Source organism: Carya illinoinensis, chromosome 10 (genome assembly GCF_018687715.1).
Source record: "Carya illinoinensis cultivar Pawnee chromosome 10, C.illinoinensisPawnee_v1, whole genome shotgun sequence".
Classification (NCBI taxonomy): domain Eukaryota; kingdom Viridiplantae; phylum Streptophyta; class Magnoliopsida; order Fagales; family Juglandaceae; genus Carya; species Carya illinoinensis.
The window spans coordinates 1,722,505-1,748,415 of NC_056761.1; the positions used below are offsets into that span (position 1 = coordinate 1,722,505).

At 37.0% G+C, this 25,911-nt stretch overlaps 1 protein-coding gene across 4 annotated transcripts in view; it reads left to right on the top strand.

The window, feature by feature from the left end:
* Window positions 1-585: 585 nt before the first annotated feature.
* LOC122278800 (trafficking protein particle complex subunit 8) overlaps window positions 586-25,911 on the top strand; it is a 33,019-nt gene continuing 7,693 nt past the window's right edge. Inside the window, exons 1-16 of one of the 4 annotated variants that reach the window (XM_043089001.1) lie at window positions 586-989; window positions 1,149-1,243; window positions 1,845-1,938; window positions 2,453-2,557; window positions 2,792-2,954; window positions 15,162-15,282; window positions 15,441-15,503; window positions 15,623-15,703; window positions 15,825-15,919; window positions 16,013-16,163; window positions 17,321-17,407; window positions 17,747-17,866; window positions 17,940-18,068; window positions 18,158-18,255; window positions 18,352-18,475; window positions 18,922-19,029. In XM_043089001.1, coding sequence (XP_042944935.1) covers window positions 635-989; window positions 1,149-1,243; window positions 1,845-1,938; window positions 2,453-2,557; window positions 2,792-2,954; window positions 15,162-15,282; window positions 15,441-15,503; window positions 15,623-15,703; window positions 15,825-15,919; window positions 16,013-16,163; window positions 17,321-17,407; window positions 17,747-17,866; window positions 17,940-18,068; window positions 18,158-18,255; window positions 18,352-18,475; window positions 18,922-19,029 — 1,989 coding nt within the window. In that variant the 5' untranslated portion in view covers window positions 586-634. Of the gene's footprint in view, window positions 990-1,148; window positions 1,244-1,844; window positions 1,939-2,432; window positions 2,558-2,791; window positions 2,955-13,820; window positions 13,868-15,161; window positions 15,283-15,440; window positions 15,504-15,622; window positions 15,704-15,824; window positions 15,920-16,012; window positions 16,164-17,320; window positions 17,408-17,746; window positions 17,867-17,939; window positions 18,069-18,157; window positions 18,256-18,351; window positions 18,476-18,921; window positions 19,030-25,911 lie in introns of those variants that run through there. The other 3 variants (XM_043088999.1, XM_043089000.1, XM_043089002.1) reach the window with 3 other exon arrangements.

Here is a 25,911-nt window from a genome sequence, read left to right on the forward strand (position 1 = left end):
AACAATTTAAAATGGGTCGCATTGTATCGTGTTAACCTATTTCGTAATATTCACAAATGTGTCAAAACGGGTTAACATAACACAACCTGTTATGTTAATGGTTCGTGTTAGGATTTGAAATATTGATACGATAAGTTTAAAGAATTAGGTTAGGGTTAACCTATATAGTATAATATACATATTTTGATACGATACGATCACAACCCGTTAACACGATTTGACATTCCTAACCGGAGGAGCAGTCTTATGGTCAGCTATCTTCGAGATCATAAGAGGAGATGGCAGCAAGATGTTATGGTATTAAGAGGTATGGTTTGAAGGTTTGGGCTTAGGGGAGAGAGAGAGAGAGAGAAGGATGGCAAAATCCTAGATGAGTGATTTGCTTAAGATTTATATATATCCGAAACCCGGATTTAAATCCAGAATTTGGTTTTTTTCACCTGAACCGGATTATATATGTCCGGGTTATATAACGCGGGTTTCATCCGGGCCGAATTCCATAATTGAAAGCTGAAAAATTGGGTTATTTTATCCGGTCCGAATAAAAATTCGGCCAGGATAAACTTTTAACTGCCGAATAGGACAACCCTGCTGGGTACGAGAAGAGCTCACAATCGCATGGGCTCAATGGTCTATGGATAGTCCGACTCCTCTGCAGCCCAACAGAACGGATCTCATACTCCAAACTCAAATCGTCCTCCATTGTCGCTTGAGATCTGAGCAGCCAGAATCCTTCCAACCCAACCTAGCGAGTGACTATGTCCGGCCATTGAAGCCTTTTAGATTAGCTCCCCCTCACGGCAATTTAGGGCAGCGGGGGAAGAAGAAAATGGATCCGGCGAGGACGCCACTTGGCAAATTGCTATTGGATGAGATCACCCCCGTTGTCATGGTGCTCTCCACTCCTCTTGTCGAAGAAGCTTGCCTTAAGAACGGCCTTTCCCTCGTTGAGATGCTCAGCCCCTTCTGCGTCTTCAACAACATTGACGGTAACCATTACGAAGCTCTCTGCCTCTCTCCCTATATATATGTATGCAGATACCGTTATCCATAGACAAATACACGTGTATGTTAGATTTTTTTTAGGGTATAATTTGCGGGGAATCTGATGGTTGCTTGTATGTTTGGATCGTTTCCATTGGTTTCAGTACCTGTGCGAACAGCGAGTGATCAACCGTACCGGATTCAGAAGTTCAAGTTACGATTATTTTATGCTTCGGATATTCGGCACCCGAATTTGGAGGTAATTGCATAGCGTGCAATTTGGTTTATGAGAAAATACAAGAAATGCAAGAAAAGTGAAATCCGAATAAACCGTAAGCCTCCTCTGAACTGAGCTTAACAGAACTGTTGGGAATAGTCAGAAAGCAGCATAACATTTTTATATGTGTAAAGCAGCATCATATGTAATGAAAAAACATCATCATTATAATTTAGTTGCTCTATATTTTCTTGGCAATCAAATGGTTGAGAAAGGAAAATGCAGTACCTGATATCTTGCAAAGCGTTGGATGAATTTATGAGTATTCACTCTATTAAAAGAAAAAGGCATCATTACGAAACAGGCTGCATAGTGCATGGGGAGGGGAAACATGATTAATTTGGAGTTCACTTAAACAATTATTGATTTAAGACCTGATATATGCTAGTTTTCAGTTATATCGTTTAAGTTTTTCAAGTGATACCATGAAATGAACACATGAAGAGTGTCGTGTTTTAGTTCAGGTGAACTGTTATTTCCCAAATGTTAGTTGCAATTTGCATCTTCGATTTTACAAACATGATAACATTCTCTTTATCAGTATATTTTGTTGTTCCCGTCTGAATTTTTTTTGTACAAATAGGTGGCAAAAGAGCGATTGAAACAGGTTATTACCCGGGCTGGGGAGAAAGATGATTTGTATTCTGAACCCCCTCAAACTAGTAATCTACTCTCCAGTAAGTAATATCCATTATTTTTCTTTTTGATAAGCAAGAATAAGATATTATTGAATCTGAAGGCAATATAAAAAAAAAAAATGCCTAATATCCATTCTAAAAAAATTGTACCTACCAAAAGACAAATTTGTTGATAATTGAAAATTGTTGTTAATGTCAATTGGCATAGCCCAACTACATCGGATGTATACAAGAGAATATCCATTCTAATATATTTTCGAAACAGCTCCCAATTACACGAATTGTGTGAATGGAGATAGTCTTTTTAAGCTCTTGCATAGGCAATTTATTTTCAGTAATTTTCTTTTAGCAGCTGCATGGTGACTTTTCTTCTTCTTATTCTTCTTTTCTTTGTTCAAAGCTATTCAGTGCAGCTTATCATCTTTACTCAATACTTCAATATGCGAGTTTTACTGTGTAGTTAGGATAGGAATGAACTGCAATAATTTTTTGATTTTTAGTTGTTGTAAACATCACTTGTGTTGCATTTATAGGTAATAACCTCCCTGTGCAGGCTCTGAATCTGAAATTCAACCCTCATGGTTTGAGTTTTTTAATAAAGAACTCGTACGAACCATGTCTTTTTCAGACCATGAAGCTTTTGACCATCCCGTGGCATGTAAGTTTCTGAGCTTGTTATAACCTTATATTACGTTTTTCCTATCTACTTGTTATGCTCATCCTTTCTGTTCATAGGAAGAGAATTTTGCAAAACTATGACTTTTTTTTCCTTTGTGTTAAAGGGATGAGAGTTTTTTTTTTTGGTGACAAGAATTAATGGGATGAGGGTTTCTCAAAATCATGTTACTTATATTGATACAAATACAACTTTTTTCTTCAAATATATTTGCAGGCCTTTTGGTTGTTTCCTCGAAGGATGAACAGCCTATTAACAGATTTGTCGACCTATTTAACACCAACAAATTGCCTTCTCTTCTCAATGATGGTGCAATGGACCCGAAGATTTTAAAGCATTATTTATTGGTCCACGATTATCAAGATAGCGATCAAGAGAAGTATACTGGTTCTCTCCTTTCTTGTTATGTTTGGAAACTATTATATGACGAGTTGTGAGATTATACTAGCAATAAATACAGGTTTAAATATGGAAAACACAATTTAATTTACATCTTATGGAAAACTTAGTAACTCAGGCAGAAATCACTAATTAAGGCCCCGTTTGGATACAAGAAGTGTTTCATCTCATCATTACAATTTCTCCAAATTTTCACACAAAAGATAATAAACAATTTAAGTTTTTTAAATCGCAAAACAATAATAATATTAAAAAAATGATATTCTAACAATATTTTATTCAACTTTCAACTTTCATCTTAACTCATCTCATCTCAACTCACTATCCAAATAGCACCTAAGTGGTATTTTCTGTTATGTATAACACAATCTAAAGTGTGATGAACTTCTAAATCAAAGCCTGAATTTAGTTGAGCTTGTAATTTATGTTATGACTTAGGAGTGTTACAATGTTTAATAGTGCTGATTTAGGCTATTGGGTAATTCTGTCTAACTGAAATGTCAAAGGAATTAGCTGGCCATTTAAAGTCAGCTGATTCTATACCTTGTACAGCTTTGACAGCTATCTTCTATATTTGTAAATCTTTATTCTTTCCTTAATTAGGATATACTAGCTGTAGGCTATCTTTAGGCAGATCTGTATTTGGTAGTTTAGCTGATTTTAAGGGCTGAAGATTAGCTTGTATTCGATATATATAAATGGGAATTCTCCACCAAGAGAAACAAGCTTTTTGCTCAAAGATCTCTAAGTTTATCAAGGAAGATGAACATAGCACACATAACCAAAGGTACGAAGGTTAGAATAATTTGGAATCAAGTGTAAGGAGAGACGTGGTTCAATGAGGGAGAAGGCAATATGTTGATGAGGTGAACAGCAGTGGAGAGAGCTTTACACCAGAACCGAGAGGGCACATATGACTCTAAAAGAAGGGTGTGGATGACATCGAGAAGGTGACAGTTCTTTTTTTCAGCCACCCCATTTTGTTGGGGGGTTGAAGGACAAGACTGTTGAGAGATTATGCCATTAGTTTGCAGGAATTCCTGAAACAAATGAGACATGTATTCACCCCCATTGTTAGAGCGAAGGATTTGATATTGGCAGAAAATTGGGTCTGAATATGAGCATGAAAGAGGTTGAAAACAGAAAATACTTCATCTTTAGAATGCAGGAAATAAATTCAAATCAAACGACTATAGTCGTCAATAAAAGTGACGAAGTACTTGTAATTAGCATGAGAAGTAACCGGTGCCATACCCCACACATCACTATGTATCATATCAAAAAGCTGGACTACTTTTGTTGTGTGAGTGGGAAATTTCAGAGTTTTACTTTTGCCAATTTGACAAGAATTGTAGTCAAATTGAACAGCACTAAGAGATGTTAATTCTTTATTCCCAAGTAAACTAGAATTTAGCAAATCATGAAGTACGTTAGAGTTTGGATGTCCGAGATGTTTATGCCATGCTCGGTAATCAACATGAGCAGACTTACAAGTGACAAAGGGCAAAGAAAAACATGGATACAAAGGAAATTGGAAAGGGAAAAGAGGTCCTACTTTAGGCCCCCTTGCGATCATCTTCCATGATTGTTGATCCTGCACAACACAACCAGATTTAGAGAATTCCACTTTACAATTATTGTCAACCAACTAACCAATAGAAACGAGATTAGTGGTAAGACCAGGAGAGACAAAGACATTGGTTAGAGAAGGAGAAACATCACCGATGGCCGTGATAGGTAAATGGTTGCCATCAATAGTATGAATCTTGAGATTTCCAGAATATTTGTTTATTTGGTAAGGAAATGAGCATTGTTTGTCATATGATGGGAAGCCTCAGAATCAAATTACCAAGGAGGTGACGTAGAGAAGGCTTTACCTGAGAGTCCTAAAGCGGATAATGCAAAAATGATCATTTGTTGAATTATTTCAAGGGTCATGGGTTGAACAAGAGTAGGAGCACTTTGTGTCAGAGGTGTTGTATCCACAAAACTACCAGTACTAGAAGAGCCAACTGAGGTAGTATATGCTGTTTTAGATCTCTTGGGGGGTTGGATAGGGCATTCCTTGATAATATGGCCATCCTTTTTGCAGTAGTTGCCGAATTTTTTGGGACAGTTTGAAGCGAAATGGCCAAATCCTTTGCAACAAAAGTACTGAACAGTGCTCATGTCCCTACCTCTTGGCTTGCCTTGTGTTGCATAAACCACGGGAATGGAGCTGGATCTACGTTGTTCCATGGTGGTTTGAGTGAGAAGGCGTTGCTCCTCACGAAACAAATCACTGAGGCGCGCATCCTAGGAGGGGACAAGTTCTCGGTTCATAAGATTAGATTTGTGCCTTCAAATTTAGATCTTAATTTCATAAGAAATTGATCCCTCTTAGTAGTTTCATGGAAAGATTGAACAGAACTAAGACCTTCGGGAGGTAAGGTAGCATAGACTATATTAGTATATTCAACCTAAAGATTCATGAAGTTAGAGTAAAAATCAGAGATATAGATACTGTCCTGTTGGAGATTGGCCAAGTCATGTTCAAGCTGGAACTAATGAGCAGTGTTATGTTGACTTTAGAGCTTCTTGAGGTAAGTCCACGTCTCAATTGCAGTCTTGGAGGGTCAAAGGTTCAAGATGATGTTGGATTCGATAGATTCTAGGATCCACGCCTTGATTTGACCATCCTTGACCTCCCACTTGGTGTGCTGATCCTTGTCTTTGTTTTTGTCAGGCACAAGGTTGCTGCCATCAACATGGCCCCATAGATCCTTACCTTTGACAAATATCTTGAAGTGGAATGCCCAAGCTGAGTAGTTTTTGCCATTAAAATAAACAAGGAAGGCATCAGACTTATCTAAAGACATGAGGCTAAGAGAACTTGATCTAGAATAACTGAGAACAAGGGATTGAACTGGGGCTGAGTTGGACTTGAGAACGAGAGACACGTGAGAAGAACAAAGACTGAACTAGGCCTGAGTTGGACAAGAGACGTGAGAATTCAGAATTGTGGCTCTGATACCATGATAAACTTAGAGAACTTTGAGCAAAAAGTGTGTTTCTCTTGGTGGAGAGTTCCCATTTATATATATATCGAGTACAAGCTAATCTTTAGCCCTTAAAATCAGCTAAACTACCATATACAAATCTTCCTAAAGATAGCGTACAACTAGTATATCCTAATTAAGGAAAGAATGAAAGATTTACAAATATAGAAGATAGCTGTCAAAGCTGTACAAGGTATAGAATTTGCTGACTTTAAATGGCCAGCTAATTCCTTTGACATGAAATAGTTCTATGGCTTCTTTAAGTTGCCTTCGTGTATGGATATCACTTACACGGGATGAGTTCAGTAATTCATCTTTTTAGTATACATTTTGGTTGGAAATGATGCCTCTATGTCCATGCATAATTGACTCAATTTTATTGTGGGAATTCTTAATTTAGATGTACGATCCGTGATAACTTTTTAGGTTATTGCAAATGGTGTCATTTGTGTTTCTTAAACTATCAATAGTAGAGGGGCGATAACATATCCTTAAATTTTTTTAGGGTTAGCTTGTAATTAGGTTATTACAAATGGTGTCATTTGTGTTTCTTGCTTATAAAAAAAAAACATACCCTTAAATCATGTAGTCGAACATAGACAGAGAAAACACTTCATGTTATTCATTGATGTTCAACAGCCTATACATACTACATACAAATGACAATAATTTCCTCATAAGTTATACTAATTACAACCATGCCCTCTAACACTCTCCCTCAAGCTGGGGCATATATATCATATAAAGCTAGTTTGGAACAAATAAATTTTAATCGACTATAACACAATGGTTTGGTAAACATATCTGCAAGTTGATCAGCAGACTTCACAAAGGGTGTAGAAATGTCACCACTTAATATCTTATCCCGAATGAAGTGACAATCAATCTCAATGTGTTTAGTCTTATCATGGAACATAGGATTAGATGCAATATGCACTGCAGCTTGGTTATCACAAAATAACTGAAGAGGGACAGGAGCTGGAAACCCAATCTCTTTAAGAAATTGTTGCAACCATGTCAGCTCACTAGTAGTGTGAGCCATTGCTATGTATTCAACTTCTGCACTAGACTGAGCTACTATTGTTTGCTTCTAACTCTTTCATGTAACCGAGTTATTTCCCACAAAGATACAATATCCAGTAGTTGATCTTCTATTTGAAGGAGATCCAGCCCAATTAGCATTTGAAAGGTTTCAATTCTAATATGTCCATTTGGTCTATACAATAATCCAAAGCCAGAAGCTCACTTAAGATAATGAAGAACATGGATTACAACATCCCAATGTGAGACCCTGGGCATTTGTAGAAATTGGCTCACTACACTCTTGCATAAGAGATATCAGGTTTAGTGATATTAAGATAATTCAATTTTTCAACAAGTCTTTGATACTGACCTGGATCTTCAAACAAGTCCCTTTCCTCTTTCAAGATTTTACAATTTGGGTTCATAGGAGTGTCAATAGGCCGTGCACCCAACATGCCAGTTTCTTCTAGAAGGTCAAGTACATATTTTCTCTAAGATAGGTTAATACATTTTTTAGATCTACCAACTTTAATTCCAAGAAAGTATGTAAGTTTGCCCAAGTCTTTTGTCTAAAACTAATCATGTAAGAATTGTTTCAGCCTAGCAATTTCAGTCGAGTTACTCCCAGTAATTACAATGTCATCCACGTATACAACCAACAAGATATAATCTGCATCACCATGTAGGTGAAATACCGAGTAGTCTGTTTGGCATCTATAAAAACCAAATGCCAATACAACATCAGAGAACCTCTCAAACCATGCTTGAGGAGATTATTTCAAACCATATAATGCATTTTTTAACTTGTACACAGTGCCTCAATACTCTACCTGGGCAACAAACCCAGGTGGTTGCTTCATATACATTTCCTCATTTAAGTCGCCATGTAGGAATGTATTTTTAACATCCAACTGAAATAAGGGCCAATCCAAATTAGTAACAAGACAGATCAATACTTGAACAGATGAAATTTTGGCAACTGGGGAGAACGTCTCGTCATAATCAATGCCATAAGTTTGAGTGTAATCCTTAGCAACCAAGCAGGCTTTTAGACATTCCATAAAACCATCAGCATGAAATTTGATTGTATATATCCATCTAAACCAACATGGTGTTTACTAGGTGGTAGAGGAACAAGATTGCATGCCCCATTATGGTGAAGAGCATTCATTTCATTTTTCATAGCTGTTCTCCATTCTGTATCAGATAAAACATCCTGAATTGTCTTAGGAATAGAGAGTTTTGAAAGTTGAGAAGTAAAATATGAAAAAGATGAAGATAAGGCAGGACAAGAGATATATTGGCTAATCGAATGTTGAGTAACACAAGAGAGAGTACTTTTTCATAGAGCAATAGGTGGAGAGTCTAAAGCACTAGGTAACTCAAGATTTGAAGATGGAGACAAGGTTGGTGGGGGCATGGGAGCCAGGAGCTGCAAGCGACGCGAGTACACCCGTAAAAGAACAAGGGAAGGCACTGAGGAGAGTTGGGTAAAAGTGGGTGAGTGTGCAGGAAAAATGGTAGAGTAGGTAATGATAGATGATCACACTCAACAACCGAAGATGTTTTCGAGAAATAGGGTATGGACTCAGAGAATGTGAGCTTGTAATTAGGTGTCTCTCTATGTACACTTCCTGTGTATTTGGGCTATGCCTAATTATGTTTATTAATAAATTTCTTACTTATACTTATCAAAAATAAATTTCTTACTTATAAAAAAAAACATATCCTTAAATCATATAAAACTAGCAAAACTAAAAACTATTTATAACTGTCATCCACCGTTAAAGAGTCTTGCACATATGATCTTTTAAAACCATCTTTATTCTCTCACTGTCTTTAAATTATGGAAATTGCGTTCTCTCCAATTGCACCACATCACAAAATGGAGTGCATCCTCCAATCGTCTAACATTCAATGATTAATGAATTGATCGAGCCAACTGTCCAATAGCTTCACCACTCGATTAGGCGTTACCCATTTTACTATGGAAGATGGGAAATTGCAACCTTCAATTCTATAGACTCTAGCCATACTAAATGAAGCAAAAGATGGTTGATGGATTCCCTATTGTTGCTACAAATGAAATACCAATCCATCACTACTAAATGTCTCTTTTTTTATTGGCATTCGGTGTCCGGAACTAATTCCGGGGATGCATAAGTTCTCGACAAGGAGTTTCCAGCAAGTGCCCTTAGGATAATTTAAGGAAAAATTCTCTTATTTGATGGCCCCTACAAATTTTTTGCAACCAAGGGTTCGAACCTTGTACCTAAATGGAGCATACCACCAATACCAAGGCTCTTACCACTTAAGCCAACCCCTAGGGGTTCTCTTTCTTAAATTATCCAAGGTCAAAATCCTTCCTAATGTTGCTGTCCAAACAAAGAAAACCACTCTTTTTTTTATAAGTAAAATATTATATTAATAAGAATAGTCATAACCCAAGTACACATGGAGTATACAAGAGGTAGCACCTATATAGGAGGAAGAAATAGAAACAAGAAAATTATGAAAATCTAAGTCATTGAAATCTATAGCTTTAGCCTTTATCCCATATGAATAAGTTTTAATAAAGAACAATCTAGTCTCATCCCATGAGTGCGTCTTATCTTCAAAAGTCTGACCGGTTTCTTCCTTCCATAGGTGACTCACTCAAAAATGAGTAGCACAAAGGCTATCCCAAGTGCATGAGGATGCCGTGTAATAATTAGTAATAAATTCTTAAATCGTCTCCTTAGAGAAAGTTACTTAAAATCAAACTCGTTTAAAATGGTGAAAATATTCACAAAGAGAAAAATAAAAATGATGGTATGTGCAATGGATGGAAGAGTGCAACAAGAATGAAAAAGGGCACTAGTCATGGACTAGATTCATATTTTTAGATTTTTTTAGTGTCGAAATAAAATGTAAAAGACTAACAAATTGAAATTAACAATAAAAAAATCAACTAAACTAAACAATCTTAATTAATCTGAAAATTAAACAATAAAATTAAAATTATTTAAGTCCTAATTAAACTTTAATCAATCTAATATGTAATGGAACTAAGAGATTAATAAAATTAAGCTAAGAATTAAACTAGATTAAAAAGTAATTGACAAAATACGAACTGAAAATTGAAAACCCCCAAAACTAAGATTCTAGAGTTCGTCACAAATTCTCAAAATTAATCCATAACAATTGTTATCACTATTGAATGAAAACTTAAAGAAGTGAGCAAAATAAATAACATGAAATAAATAAACAGCAAATAAATTGCCTAAACTTCTAAGTCAAAAATCTCAAAAATATTCCATAAACTTTAAACTGAAATTAAATAAAAAGTAGAGAATGAAAAGAGCAAGCCAAATAAATGGAGATAAAGATGAAAAACAGTGGAGGAGGCTGGCCAGCGGCAATGGACCCTTCAAGGTTCTTCTGTGATTTACTCTGCAGTCTTTCGTGGTTTGCTGTAGTTAGGAGAGACGCATTGAAGATACATTCAGGATACCTCCGGCGCTTTTCGTGAGGTGGAGTTAAATCCATTGAGTCTTCATGTGTGATGCAGTCGTGGGGTCCAGCTTGATATCACATGAAAAGAATAAATGTGCATGTGCACTTGAAGACAAACCGTGCCATGTGAGGTTGAACTTTTCCGTGTGAATGATAAATTCATTGAATCAAAGTGAAGTCATGTGGTATGCAGCCGTGGGTCCACTTAGAATCAAAGTGAATGGAATTAAATTCATTGAATCAACTTTTTGTTTGATGGAAGACCACTTGAAGTGAACATGTTGTGCTTTTGGAAAGAAAGTTCAAGGTGGGTTCATGCATGTAGAGCCAAAATCCTCCTGCATATTACCGTGTGATACATTGTACTTTAGTTGAAGAAAGAGTCAAGGTGAGTCACGGTGGGTCCTGAAGTGTGGTGCCTTTGCGTAGAATTTCCGTGAGGTCCAATTTCATTCCGACGCACAAATCAGCTTATCAGCTTGAAGAGCATATAATATGCTGCATTTTCAATCACATGAGTCCGTCAAATGTATGTCGCTTACCTGCACGTGCACAACAATTAACTTCTTCAATTTCATGTAGTAAATTAGAGATTAAGACCATAAAATTAAGTTGTGATCAATTGAGTTAGAATTTATTTATTGAAGCCAAACCCATTCAATTACTATAAGAAAAGTGTGATTGACTGGAATTTAAGTACAAAATAATCACAATATTATAGCTTAATCACACCCCCCAACTAGCTTTTTGCTAGTCTCTTAGCAAGATAGTGAAATAGAATTGAACAAAATATTGTAATCAAACAATCTTTCGCTCATAAGCACACTAATCAGCCACTTAAATTCTCAATCACAGAGATGTCACTTCTCATAAATTCAAATCAATGTAGTAGCTTCAACGGACTACTCAGTGTCTCTTCCATATTGGATTGAGGCAAAACTCTTGGGAGACACATACCCTTCACCATATCTTTCAAAAACAATTTTTTGTGTGTGTACCACTGAACGTCCTAGAGATTTTCCACTTGAAGATTGATCATTTCTGGTCCTCACTACTTCAAAGCTGAAGGGTCTAGCAGTTTCGCGCCAACTCTGTTTAAAAATCGTTCCACATTTATTCCGACTCCCAAAGTTTGGGCAACTGTTTCTAGCCTTATACTTAGGACAATAAGTTGCCCTTACTATTGCGATTTTATTTATTTATTATTATTTTTTTAAGGTAAGCATTCATACAATGGGGAATCGAACTCAAGATCGTGCGCCTAATCCACACATTCCTAAGTTCGCCCTTACCACTGATGCGGCCTATGGTAGCTGGTTTTTTTATTTTATTTTTTATTTTTTATTTTTTATTTTAGGGGCACAGCTCAGTAGTCCTACAATGTACTTCTCTCTATTCTGGTCATGTGGTAGTGAATAGGAACAAATGTGAGGTGTGAAGTAAAAGAGTGGTTATCTCCTAATTGTTTTGCCCTTCATCCACGCAAAATTAATTCTGGAGTCGTTATCAGCATGCTTCTAAACTTAGATATCAGAGAAGTTCTATCACTATTCATGATTCGTCAGTGTCAAAGCTATGTGCTTATGAAGGAAAAATTGTCTATCATGCATTAACAAAGTTCAATAACCATCACTATCAGCTATGAATTAGTACTTTACCCATTCAGCTTAAACACATGATAACACACGATTTCAAATTCCAATTCACTTCCCCCAACTAAATAATGCAGTGTCCTCAATACTAACAAGAAAATAAAGAAAAAGAAAACAATGTAAATGCGAGCAACAATGCAGAAATTTAAACAAAGAAAAGAAAATAAAATAAAATAAAACAGAAAAAAGAAAAAAAGAAAAGAAAAAAAGAAACAACAGAAAAGATGACATTCAGGGGTCACAAGGCTTTTATCAAATTGCTTTAGCGCCTGAGGATTACCTGTGGTTTTCTCCTGGACCTCACGGAAATTCTGCTCAAAAGCACCACGCTTCAGGATCCACCGTGACTCACATTGACTCTTTCTTCAACTAAAGCACAATGTATCACACAGTAATATGCAGGAGGATTTTGGCTCTACATGCATGGACCCACCTTGACATTTCTTTCCAAAAGCACAACATGTTCACTTCAAGTGGTCTTCCATCAAACGAAAAGTTGATTCAATGAATTTAATTCCATTCACTTTGATTCCAAGTGGACCCACGGCTGCATACCACATGATTTCACTTTGATTCAATGAATTTATCATTCATACGGAAAAGTTCAACCTCACATGGCACGGTTTGTCTTCAAGTGCACATGCACATTTATTCTCTGCATGTGATATCAAGCTGGACCCCACGACTGCATCACACGTGAAGACTCAATGGATTTAACTCCACCTCACGAAAAGCGCTGGAGGTATCTTGAATGTATCTTTAATGCGTCTCTCCTAATTGCAGCAAATCACGAAAGGCTGCAGAGTAAATCACAGAAGAACCTTGAAGGGTCCATTGCCGCTGGCCAGCCTCTTCCACTGTTTTTCATCTTCATCTCCATTTATTTGGCTTACTCTTTTCATTCTTTACTTTTTATTTAATTTCCGTTTAAAATTTATGGAATATTTTTGAGATTTTTGACTTAGAAGTTTGGGCAATTTATTTGCTGTTTATTTATTTCATGTTATTTATTTTTCTCACTTTTTTAAAGTTTCATTTAATAGTGATTACAATTGCTATGGATTAATTTTGAGAATTTGTGATTTGAATACAAGGATAAACTCTAGAATCTTGGTTTTGAAGCTTTTCGATTTTCAGTTCGTATTTTGTCAATTATTTTCTAATCTAGTTTAATTCTTAACTTGGTTTTATTAATCTCTTAGTTCCATTGCATATTAGATTGATTAAAGTTTAATTAGACTTAAATAATTTCAGTTTTATTGTTTAATTTTCAGATTAATTAAGATTGTTTAGTTTAGTTGATTCTTTGATTGTTAATTTCAATTTTTTAGTCTTTAACATTTCATTTCGACATTAAAAAATCTAAAAATATGATTCTAGTCCATGACTAGTGCCATTTTTCATTCTTGTTGCACTCTTCCATCCATTGCACATACCATCATTTTTATTTTTCTTTATGTGAATATTTTCATCATTTTAAACGAGTTTGATTTTAAGTAACTTTCTCTGAGGAGACGATTTAGGAATTTATTCCTAATTATTACACAACATCTTCCTGCACTTGGGATAACTTTTGTGCTACTCATTTTTGAGTGAGTCAAGTTTTTGGCGCCATTGCCGGGAATCAGCTTATCAGCTTGAAGAGCATATAATATGCTGCATTTTCAATCACGAGTCCGTCAAACGTATGTCGCTCACCTGCATATGTGCACAACAATTAATTTCCTCAATTTCATGTAGTAAATTAGAGATTAAGACCATAAAATTAAGTTGTGATCAATTGAGTTAGAATTTATTTATTGAGGCCAAACCCATTCAATTACTAATAAGAAAAGTGTGATTGACTGGAATTTAAGTACAAAATAATCACAATATTATAGCTTAATCAATAGGCACCATAGAATACAAATAGGAACCATCTTCCACATAGTTGTGATTTTGTGGAATACCACCCAAATTTGTCTAGCTGGCCTGAAGCTCGACCAAAGTAGCAGGTATAACCTAGGCTCGCTTCAATCTTTTGAAGACATCATCTCATAGCCCCTTGGCTAACTCACAATGTAGTAATAGATGATCCATAGTCTTGCAATTCTTCCTACACATACAGCACCAGTCCACAACAATCACCCAACATTTCCACAAGTTATCCATAGTAATCTTGCTCAAAGAACCTGTCCAAGTGAAAAATACCGCCTTGAGAGGTGCTTTATTTCTCCAAATGCTTTTCCAAGGAGAGTGATTCTGTTGACGAACAAAAATTGTACATTTTCTAGCTGGTACCCACCACCACATCTTGTAATTTCCGAGTTCTCAACCTCATGGTGTGGTCCAAAAAAATCAGAAAAGCTGCCAACTTCCCAATCATGGGCCTGCCCTAATAAAGCTCACATTCCATTGGTTTGAGCCACCCGACATTTCCATGAGGTTTGCCACTGCTGGCTCCTTTTCACACGCAAGCCTAGTAAAGAAAACCACTCTTATAGGGGTCTTATTCTTCCATATGCACTTCCACGATAAAGAAATGACATCATGGGGAATAATAGCAGAGCAAAAAGACTCAACTTCAAATTACAACCTTTTGGAAGGAATCCTGCAGATTCTGCCCTCTCCCATTCAATCAAAGAGAATACAATAAGTTAAAAGAAGAGGTGGCCATTTCTAGATCCCAATCATGAACATGCCTGATAAATGTGATATTCCACTGACATCCACGTCTACAATATTATATGATACTGGGAAATCATTCTTCAAAATTTTTTTACCATATCACAGATTGTGCCAAAACCAAATCTTAGGCCCATCCCCAGCCTTGTATCTCATAAATATAGAGAAATCTGCCCAACCACTTTCCTATATTCTCATGGATTTTGCTTTTGGATACAGCATATAATTTTGGTACCATGACTTCCCTTTTTGAGGAAAGAACTTTTTCGCTTATCTAGGAGATGCTTCTTATTTGGACTTTATTTCTTCTTGCAGAGCAACTAAGATTTTAGCAGACATGAGGAGTACCTTTGGCTTACATGACTGTCGATTACTTTGTATTAATTCTTCTGACCATGAGTTGATTGAGCGTCAAGATAATCCTTGGGCTCCTTATGTAAGTTACTTTACGGATGTATTTGTTTTGTCTTCACCTCTTTCTTAGAAGATGATATTTTGCTGTTTTTCATTGTTGTATAAAGTGGGTTACTTATGAAAAAATATTATAGTATAAAGTGAGTTGTGTTAAGGCCATAGTTGTATGTACTGTGACAGAAATCTGGTGATTTGCCTAGTCAGTGTCTTGGTTGCTTCCTTAACGTTGATGATTATAATGAGGTAAGTCACTTTTCATTATCCTAGTGAATGGTTTAAAAAAGTTATTATAGGTAATTATTCAAATTCTTGCTTACATCAGCAAGATTTGACTGTGATCTATTTGAATAAAATGGGAACAGATAAAAGATCTTTTGCAAGATTTATCATCTAAACACATCATTCCTTACATGGAGCAAAAAATACGAGCGCTGAATCAAGAGGTATTGTATACAAGCAATTTTTGAGTTCATAGGCGATAGGAATCTTGTACTTTTCCCATGTATAATTGTGCTAAAGTTTGTTATTCTTTTTTATTTTCTGTGTCATACTTATCATGGGTAGGTTTCTGCCACGAGAAAAGGTTTTAGAAACCAAATAAAAAACTTATGGTGGAGGAAAGGGAAAGAAGATGTGACAGATTCTCCTGCTGGCCCTATGTATGCTGTACTCAAGTTCCAACAACCTCTCTACTTGCTTCTCATTTCTGTTGTTGTGTTCTTCTAATTTAGTTTTTACATGCAATGTTGTAGGTATACCTTTAGCTCCATTGAATCACAAATTAGGGTTTTGGGTGACTATGCCTTCATGTTGCGGGATTATGAACTTGCATTGTCGAATTATCGCCTAATTTCTACAGATTACAAGCTTGATAAAGCCTGGAAACGCTATGCTGGTATACAGGTAGTTTCAAATCCTTAGCTTATCATTGTTGTCTTCTTCTTCTTCTTCTTTCTTTCTTTTTCTTTTTTTTCTTTTTTATGATACTCCACCCCCCCCCCCCCCCCCCCCCCCCCCCCCCCAAAAAAAAAAAAAAAAAGGAAAAAAAAAACACACACACACACAGAGACATCAATGCAAGCGTTGTGTTTATCAAATTAGATTTTTTTTTTCCTGTAACTGTTTCTAGTTCTTAACTGGGGGTGCTTTCTCTTGTATACATCCTGTATACTTAGGCTACATCTATTTTTTTTATAAGTGCCTGTAGGCTACGCCTATTATTCTATTATTGGCAATAAAATTTCGTTTAACTATAAGAAAATACCCCATGTTTTGGAAACACAATGACCAAAATACCCTATGTTTTACCCTAAACGTGTACTCTCTGTTTCAAGTAAAATGAAGGGAATCCTATTTTCTACAGGGGGATGGGGGAAGATCTTTAGGAAAAAAATGTAATCATCTGATAAGTACACCCTTTTGATTTAATATAGGTGTGACAACTCTTTTTCTTATTCTCTTCTCCTTGTTTATAAATCCATGGATTATGGGGTAAAGTGAGCAATATGTCCTCATGTGTTATTCTCCCTTTTCTTACCTACAAAAAAATGTGTTAATCTCCCTGTTCTAATTTGATTAAATGAATCTAACCATAACAATTGTTTTTTAGCTGCACCAATGAGTGTGCAAATGCATTTCCATCTCATGTAAATTAGGGCAAGCTTCATATGGATTTAGATATAGGCATTGTCAAGTGTCTACTTTAGAGGATATGCTGACTATGTTCATGTAATTTATATTTGGCTATTATTTTTCTGCTTTTCTACCTCTTTCTCTTCCTTTACTTTTGTTTAACTCTGCATGTGGGGCCTAATGAATAAGATGCTTAATTGACAGGAAAGCCTATTGTTTCAACCTCTTAGGTGTTGCAGCTTTAAAAGTTTTGTTTTGATAACCTTGCGACATGCTTTTGTAGCCTTTGCAGTTATTTTACTTATTTTATGGTTTTGTCCATCTTCCAGAAAGTTCTGTTTGTTGCTCTTTTGATGGTGCTGGTGATGCGGTAACTATTATCTTGTTTATTAGATCTCCCAATCCAAAATTCTTGCTCGTTCTTGCAGGAAATGATGGGTCTTACATTCTTCATGTTGGATCAATCAAGAAAGGAAGCAGAGTATTGCATGGAAAATGCTTTTAATACTTATTTGGTATGTTTAGTCTGTGCTTACTTTATCTTACTTGGAATTGAAGAACAACAATAATTTTTTAATACTTCGGTAAAATAATTGAGTTGATTGAGTTTCTTTGAATTGCTCCTTGATTATTCTGTTTATTCAATAATTCCTTTTTTGCACCTGCATATACCTCTTCCATCACATGAATTCATTTGAACTGCTTATTCATATACATTCCCTTCAGAAATTTTTTTTCTATAAAATGGGTGGCTTAATTGACAATTCTCGATGAGTAATATGCTCTTGGAATTTATTTTTCTCTGTTTGGGCATTGATTGATGTTCAACAACATTAAATTGACATCCATTGCAGAAAATTGGGTCATCTGGTCAGCAAAATGCAACGCGATGTGGTCTTTGGTGGGTAGAGATGTTGAAGGCAAGAGATCAGCATAAAGATGCTGCTGTTGTGTACTTCCGTATTTGCGATGAGGTAATGCACAATCTTATCTGAAATGAAATTAAAAGAGATCTAGTTTTTGCTCATAACAAATTTCTTTTCTTAGGAACCTTTACATTCAGCTGTAATGCTTGAGCAAGGATCTTATTGCTACTTGTTATCCAAACCTCCTATGTTACGCAAGTTTGGATTTCATCTTGTTCTTTCTGGTGATCAGTACAAAAAAAGTGATCAGGTATTTATGTTATAACATTTACAAAAAATAATGCTTAGTTTGCCTAAATGTTGGATCCCCTTGAAAATGCTTCTACATTGTGTTACCAGATTAAACATGCAATTCGCACCTATAGAACAGCTGTTTCTGTTTTTGAAGGAACTACTTGGGGGCATATTAAAGATCATGTTCATTTCCATATTGGAGAGTAGGTTATCTGTGCTTGGTGCTGTCATAATTTTCATGAGTTTTGGCATGTAAAATGTGCATTTTTTTTTTTAAAATAAAAACTTGTTTGGTCTAGGTGGTATGCCATTCTTGGGATGTATGAGCTGGCTGTCAAACACATGTTGGAAGTCTTGGCCTGTACTCATCAGTCCAAGACAATGCAGGAGTTATTCCTGAAGGACTTTCTTGAGACTGTTCAGGTGATTTGTATTCTAGTTATACATATGTATATATTAATAGATTTGTATTCTAGTTATTATCCTCGACTTTTTTCTTGAAAAGTTACACATGAATTCAATGGGTCTTCTTGAACCTATAACCTCAGCCTCCATCTCATTCTAATGAAAAAAGCTTTTTGATCTACAGCTCATAGGTTACAAAGTTAGAGCTTACAAGTTTCCTATTTTTTACCAATCCATCTGCTTTAAATGTGTTTGAGCTCTACTCTCAATTCCCTTGAAGAGTGGTTTGAGAAGTTAACTAAAATGTTATGTCTTCAATAAAACTAAAGTTCAGCACTTCATGCCTTTCATTGCACTGACTGTGAGTCAGGCATTTGAACATTAACATTTTTGTTTTTCAGATTTTTGTATAGCTTTGCTCAGTTTTAACAGCTCTCCTTTTTTTTTTTTTTGTGAGAATTTAGAAAACAGGGAAAACCTTTGAGGTATTGAAACTTCAGTTGCCCAAGCTCAACATCTCTTCACTCAAAGTTGCTTTTGAAGATCATCGAACTTATGCGTCACCTGCAGCTGTAAGTTGAATTATATCTGCTATTTTTTAAATGTCGATTCATTGTTTATATTTGTAGTCGATAAACAAGGGAGAGAGAGAGAGAAAATACTTCGTTTTGTGTTATTGATGAATATCCAACTATACATATACATAGAGTAGTGACCATTATACCCTCATACTATACAATTAGTTACAACTATGTATTCCAACACTCCCCCTCAAGCTGGGGCATATATATCATATAAATCTAGTTTGGAACAAATAAATTTTAGCCGACTATAACAAAGTGGTTTGGTAAACACATCTGCAAGTTGATCAGCAGACTTCACAAAGGGTGTAGAAATGTCACCACTGAATATCTTATATCGAATGAAGTGACAATCAATCTCAATGTGTTTAGTGCTCTCATGGAACACAGGATTAGATACAATATGTACTGTAGCTTGATTATCACAAAATAACTGAAGGGGGACAGAGCTGGAAACCCAATCTCATGAAGAAAGTGTTGCAATCATGTCAGCTCACTAGCAATGTGAGCCATTGCTTTGTATTCGACCTCTACACTAGATCGAGCTACTACTGTTTGTTTCTTACTCTTCCATGTAACCAAATTACCTCCTACAAAAGTACAATATCCGATAGTCGATCTTCTATTTGAAGGAGATCTTGCCCAATCAACATCTGAAAAAGCTTCAATTCTAAGATGTCCATTTGGTTTATACAACAACCCAATGCCAGGAGCTCGCTTAAGATACCGAAGAATATGGATTACAGCATTTCAATGTGAGACCCTAGGCGTTTGTAGAAATTGGCTCAATACACTCACTGCATAAGAAATATTAGGTCTAGTGATAGTCAGATAATTTAATTTTGTAACAAGTCTTTGATACAGATTTGGATCTTCAAACAACTCACCTTCCTCTTTCAAGAGTTTACGAGTTGGATCCATAGGAGTGTCAATAGGCCGTACACCCAACATGCCAGTTTCTTCCAAAAGATCAAGCACATATTTTCTTTGAGATAGGTTGATACCCTTTTTAGATCTACTAATTTCGATTCCAAGAAAGTATCTAAGTTTACCCAAGTCTTTTGTCTGAAATTGATCATGTAAAAATTGTTTCAGCTTGGCGATTCCAGCTGAATCACTTCCAGTAATTATAATATCATCTACATATACAATCAATAAGATATGACCTGCATCACTATGCAGATGAAATACCAAGTGGTCTGTTTGGCATCTATGAAGACCGAATGCCAATACACTATCAGAGAACCTCTCAAACCATGCTCGAGGAGATTGTTTCAAACCATATAATGCATTTTTTAACTTGCAAACTGTACCTCGACAGTCCCCCTGAGCAACAAACCCAGGTGATTGCTCCATATACACTTCCTCATTTAAGTCACCATGCAGGAATGCATTTTTAACATCCAACTGAAATAAGGGCCAATCCAAATTAGCAGTAAGAGAGGTCAATACCCGAACAGATGAAATTTTGGCAACGGGAGAAAAAGTCTCGTCGTAATCAATACCATAAATTTGAGTGTAACCTTTAGTTACCAAGCGAGCTTTCAGACGTTCCACAGAGCCAGTAGGATGGAATTTGATTGTGTATACCCATCTATAGCCAACGCATTGGTTTCCCGGCAGTAGAGGTAAAAGATCCCATGTCCCATTATGGTGAAGTCCATTTCATTTTTCATGGCTGTCCTCCATCCTGGATCAGATAAAGCATCCTGAACTGTTTTAGGAACAGAAAGTTGAGACAATTGAGAAGTAAAAGATGAAAAAGATGAAGACAAGGCATGACAAGAGACATATTGGCTAATCGGATGTTGAGTAACACAAGAACGAGTACCTTTTTGGAGAGCAATAGGTGGAGATTCTGAAGCAATGGGTAGCTCAGTGTGATGTCCCCAAATCCCACGTACGGACACGTGGAAATCGAGACGTTCGGATGATGACAACACGGGTCACTACCCTATCGTCAAGTGCCAAGTGTGTGTATATACAACAAGTGTGCAAATAAAAAACACGAAGCGGATAACAAAAGTCTCATAACTAAGTACCAGAATTTTTTCTATGTTTAATATAAACCCGTTTAAAACATACATAATAAAATATTACAAGTCACAAATATTGTTTCAACACCAAACTACAAGGCATAAACTCCAAATCAATACTCCGGCAGAGCCGCCTCCTCGGGCTCAGGCTCCACCTCCTCCTCGACTTCTGCATCAAAATCTACGATACCAAAATGGTGCCGTAGGTAAGTAAAGATCCAAACGCCACAAGATAAAAATATATTAAACTCAACAATATGCATGAAATAATGCCAAATGCACATATTCTATAAAATCACATTTTTTCCACGCATGCCAAAAAAACTCATTTGGCCCCAAAAACGTATTACTTTCCAACTCACGCCAAAAGTCTCATTTGGCCCAAATCCAACTCAATTCAATAGCCAATTAATCCGAATGCACCATGACCTCCCCTAGGGGTCATCCGCACACCTTGGCTCCCATCGTCACACCACGAGTAACGACCATGCGTGTGACTTCGTAACGAGCGATGCCCAGTTCCGCGCCCCGCACGTACGTAGCCAAGCATCCTCTAGCCCTCGCCAGCGAAAGGCCACGGAGTCTATACGAGAGCGTTACTTTCCCGCCCGCTCCCGTTGCGACAACCCAGGGGACGTCACTCAGTATATTATGCTCCCGAGTGACCAGAGGAGCTCCACCGAGATAATACCCCATCTCGGCTTGGTATCGTGATACACACGTACCCGAAAATCCATTTACACAAATAACACCGGTTTTTCTCAATTTAATAAATGCACATGAATGCATTATAAAATGCACACCTCAAGATATAAATCATCCAACCAATCACAATATCAATGAAACCAAACAACTCCTTCCTCAACCCATCCGACCTCTGACTCCTCGGACTCAGTCCAAAATTAACCAACTAGTCAAATAATTAATTGTAAGAGCAATAATATATTTAAATCTAAAATAGAGTTTGGAAAATACTTACAGCGCTATAAGGTATTTTTCGAAGGATCAAGACGTTGCAAACGGCGGAAAAAAAACAATGTAACAGTGTAAAATACACTGTGGCCGTGGGTTGTAAAATACCCACTTTCGAACGGGGACAAACCAAGACTTGAAATTGATAGGGAATGGCCTAGAGATGTTTATGAAGCTAATGGAAGTGAGTTTTGGCCGTGAGTGGCGGTGGAAGCGAAAAAAGAGCAAATCGGAGTTGAGCTCGTGGGAGCTGAACCGGCAACGGATCGGGGCCGGAAATAGGTGAGTTAGGACGGCAAGAGGTAGGGGATGAAGTGGTGAAAAGATAGTGGCTGGAGGTGGAGTGACGGCAGCGGAAATGGCCAAAAACAGTGCTGCTTAGATGGGCTCTAGGTGGTTAACGGCGGTACGGGAGGGGCTGATTTTTGGTGGAGAGGTGCGTCGGCCGGAGGGGAGTCGACCGGTGGGGGCGGTGCAGGTCACGGCAGCCGGACGGCGGTGGTCTGGACGACGTTAGAGGAGAGAGAGAGAGACGTAGCGCACACGGGGAGGAGAGGAAAAAGAAGAAGAAAGAAAAGAAAGAAAGAAGAAAAGAAGAAAAAGAGAGAAAAAAGGAAAAAGGGAAAAAGAAAAAGAGAAAAAGAGAAAAGAAAAGATGGAGAAAGAAATAAGGTCCAATCCTCACCTTCGGATTTCAAAAACTGATCCGACGAAAACAATTTTAAAAACTAAAAACGACTAAAATAAATTAAACACCACATCAAATTAAAATAAAACTAATTAAAATACAATAAATTAAAATAAAAGAACTAATATATTAATTAAATTAAACACTCCTTCAGTGAAAATACAAGTAAAAATGGGGTACCACACTCAGGGTCTGAAGACGGAGATGGTGGAGGCAAGGGAGCCAGGTCCGTGAGTGATGTGAGTACACCTATAGAGGGACAAGAGAAGGCACTGAAGGGGGTTGGGTAATAGTGGGTGATTGTGGAGGAAAAATGGTTAGAGTAGGTAATGGTAGAGGATCACCCTCAACAACTGAAGACGTGTATGAGAAATAGGGTATGGACTTAAAAAATGTGACATCAGCACTCGTGAGTAGGACTATAGCAGCGATATCCTTTTTGAGTTTGGGAATAACCAATAAAGAAATACTTGGTAGCACGTGGATCAAGCTTATCGTCACGAGTACACCTATGAAGGGACAAGAGAAGGCACTGAAGGGGGTTGGGTAATAGTGGGTGATTGTGGAGGAGAAAGAGTTAAGAGTAGGTAATGGTAGAGGATCACCCTCAACAACTGAAGACGTGTCTGAGTATTAGGTTATGGACTTAAAAAATGTGACATCAGCACTCGTGAAGTAGCGTCTAAGAGCAGGACTATAGCAGCGATATCCTTTTTGAGTTCGGGAATAACTAACAAAGAAACACTCGGTAGTACGTGGATCAAGTTTATCAAAGCCTGGGCCAAGATTATGAACATAGCAAATACACTCGAAGATTTTGGGTGGAAGAGAAAAGGATGGCAATGAGGGAAACAAGATGGAGAAGGGAGAGGAGCCATCGAGGACAGATGAAGGCATATGATTGATAAGGTGACACGCAGTAAGAATACCATCACTCCATAAACATTTAGGAACATGCATGTGCAGTAAAAGTACTCGGGTTACATCTAACAAATGATGATTTTTGTGTTCAACCACCCCATTTTGTTGAGGTGTGTAAGAACATGAAGTTTGATGAATAATTCCCTTATTGCTTAAGTAAGCAGCAAAGACATTAGATTGATATTCTTTAGTATTGTCAGAATGCAAAACTTGAACTTTTTGTCTAAATTGAGTTTTAATTTCTTTTCGAAATACTTTGAATATGGAAAGAAGTTTAGATCGTTTCATCAGAAATAACCATGTTATACGAGAATAGCCATAAAAAAAATGTAACAAAATATTGAAACTTGTTTGATACAATGTTGAATGGTCCCCATATATCAGAGTAAACCAATGCAAAAGAACAAGATGCTCGATTATCAACTCGAGGTACAAAAGACACGGTGGTGTTTACTAAGCTGACATGCTTCACAAGGAAAGGAAGACACACTTCCAAGATCCCTAACTTGACGTTTCAAAAGAGAAAGGGATGGGTGTCCAAGGCGACAATGCCATTCAAAAGCGGAGGAGGAAGTGAGGGCTCGAGTGGGTGACTGCTCGACGTTGAGGTAATACAGACCACCAGTTTCATGCCTCATACCAATCTTCTTTCTCGTCTTGAGATCCTGAAAGACACATATAGAAGGAAAAAAGGTCATAGAACATTGAATATTTTGAGTAATTTTACTAATGGACAATAAACTAAAGGGAAAAATAGGAGCATATAGAACATATGACAGAGATATAGAATCAGTGAGCTTGGTGGATCCAATGCCTGTAACTTTAGCAAACCATTAGCAAGAGTAGCACTCTTGGGAAATGACATAGTACCTAACTCAGATAAGGAATGAGACAAACCAGTTAGATGTTCATTAGCTCCTGAATCGATTATCCATGGATTTTGGGTAGATGAGGCAAGATATGCAGATGCTGTACCTGGTTGGGTAAGAGTAACTCTGGAAGATGAAGCTACTCGTGTGACTAAAAACTGATCATACTCATCATTCGATATACTAATCATTTCTGGAAGCAAGTTGGAACTCATTGCTTGTGATGTAGAGTCTTGGCAAATGACCTGATTAGCAGAGCCAAATGGTCTACCATGTAGATCCCAACAATAGTCCACCGAGTGGTTAGTGTGACCACAATGGGTGCACTCACGAGATTCACAACCTTGAGTGCGGTTATTTCTGGCATCACGTCCCCCACGTGCACCTCTACCACCCCGGCCTCCACGCCCACCAGGAGCAACATAGGAGGCAACTAAAGCGAATCTCTCGTTACTTTGTTCAGAAGACAACTGAAATCCAGGTCCAGATAATGTGGCTCGCTGAAGTCGGAAGAACACATCATGAAATGTAGGGGTGTCAAATTGTGTTAACGGGTCATGTTCGTGTCGTGTCAAAACATGTATATTATACTATATAGGTCAACCCTAACCCGACCCATTAAGCTTATCGTATCAAAATCTCAAACCCTAACACGACCCATTAACATAACGGGTCGTGTCGTGTCAACCCGTTTTGACCCATTAGTAAATATTATGAAATAGGTTAACACGACACATTACAACCCGTTTCAAATTGTTTATGTAAATGGATTGAATATGCCCAAAATTAACCTGTTTGACTTAATTAAATTTAGCAAAATTTTATATAAATGTTAAAATCACAATATCTACAAAAATTATAAAACTAACTACAAGTCCAAAATTACAATCTAGATAATAAAAATATCGGAATTGAAATTCTAACAACTTTACTTTTGGGTATAAGGGTATAATTGTAATTTTAAATTTCTTAAGGTGTTATAACGGGTTATAATGTGTCAAAATAGGTTGACCTGTTATCAACTTGTTAAGCAATCGTGTCTTAATGGGTCAACCCGTTTTGACCCGAACCCGTTAAGACCAAACCCGAACTCGTGTTGGGTTAACGGGTTGTGTAATATATTGCCACCCCTAATGAAATGAGGGGAGCTGTGGGCTTACTAGAATTTGAGAGCGCACTGACTCATACTCAGGTTTTAAGCCAACTAAAAACCGAACAATATTAAACTCTTCACGTTATTTTAGATAATGACTCAAACTTAGCTTCCATGGAGAAAAATACAAGAATATGGATCAAAACTGAACAAATACACGCTGGAAAAATAGAAACCAGCTTAACAAACAAAATCTAGGATCTGTACCGGTGAAAAACAGTCTATACCGGTCGA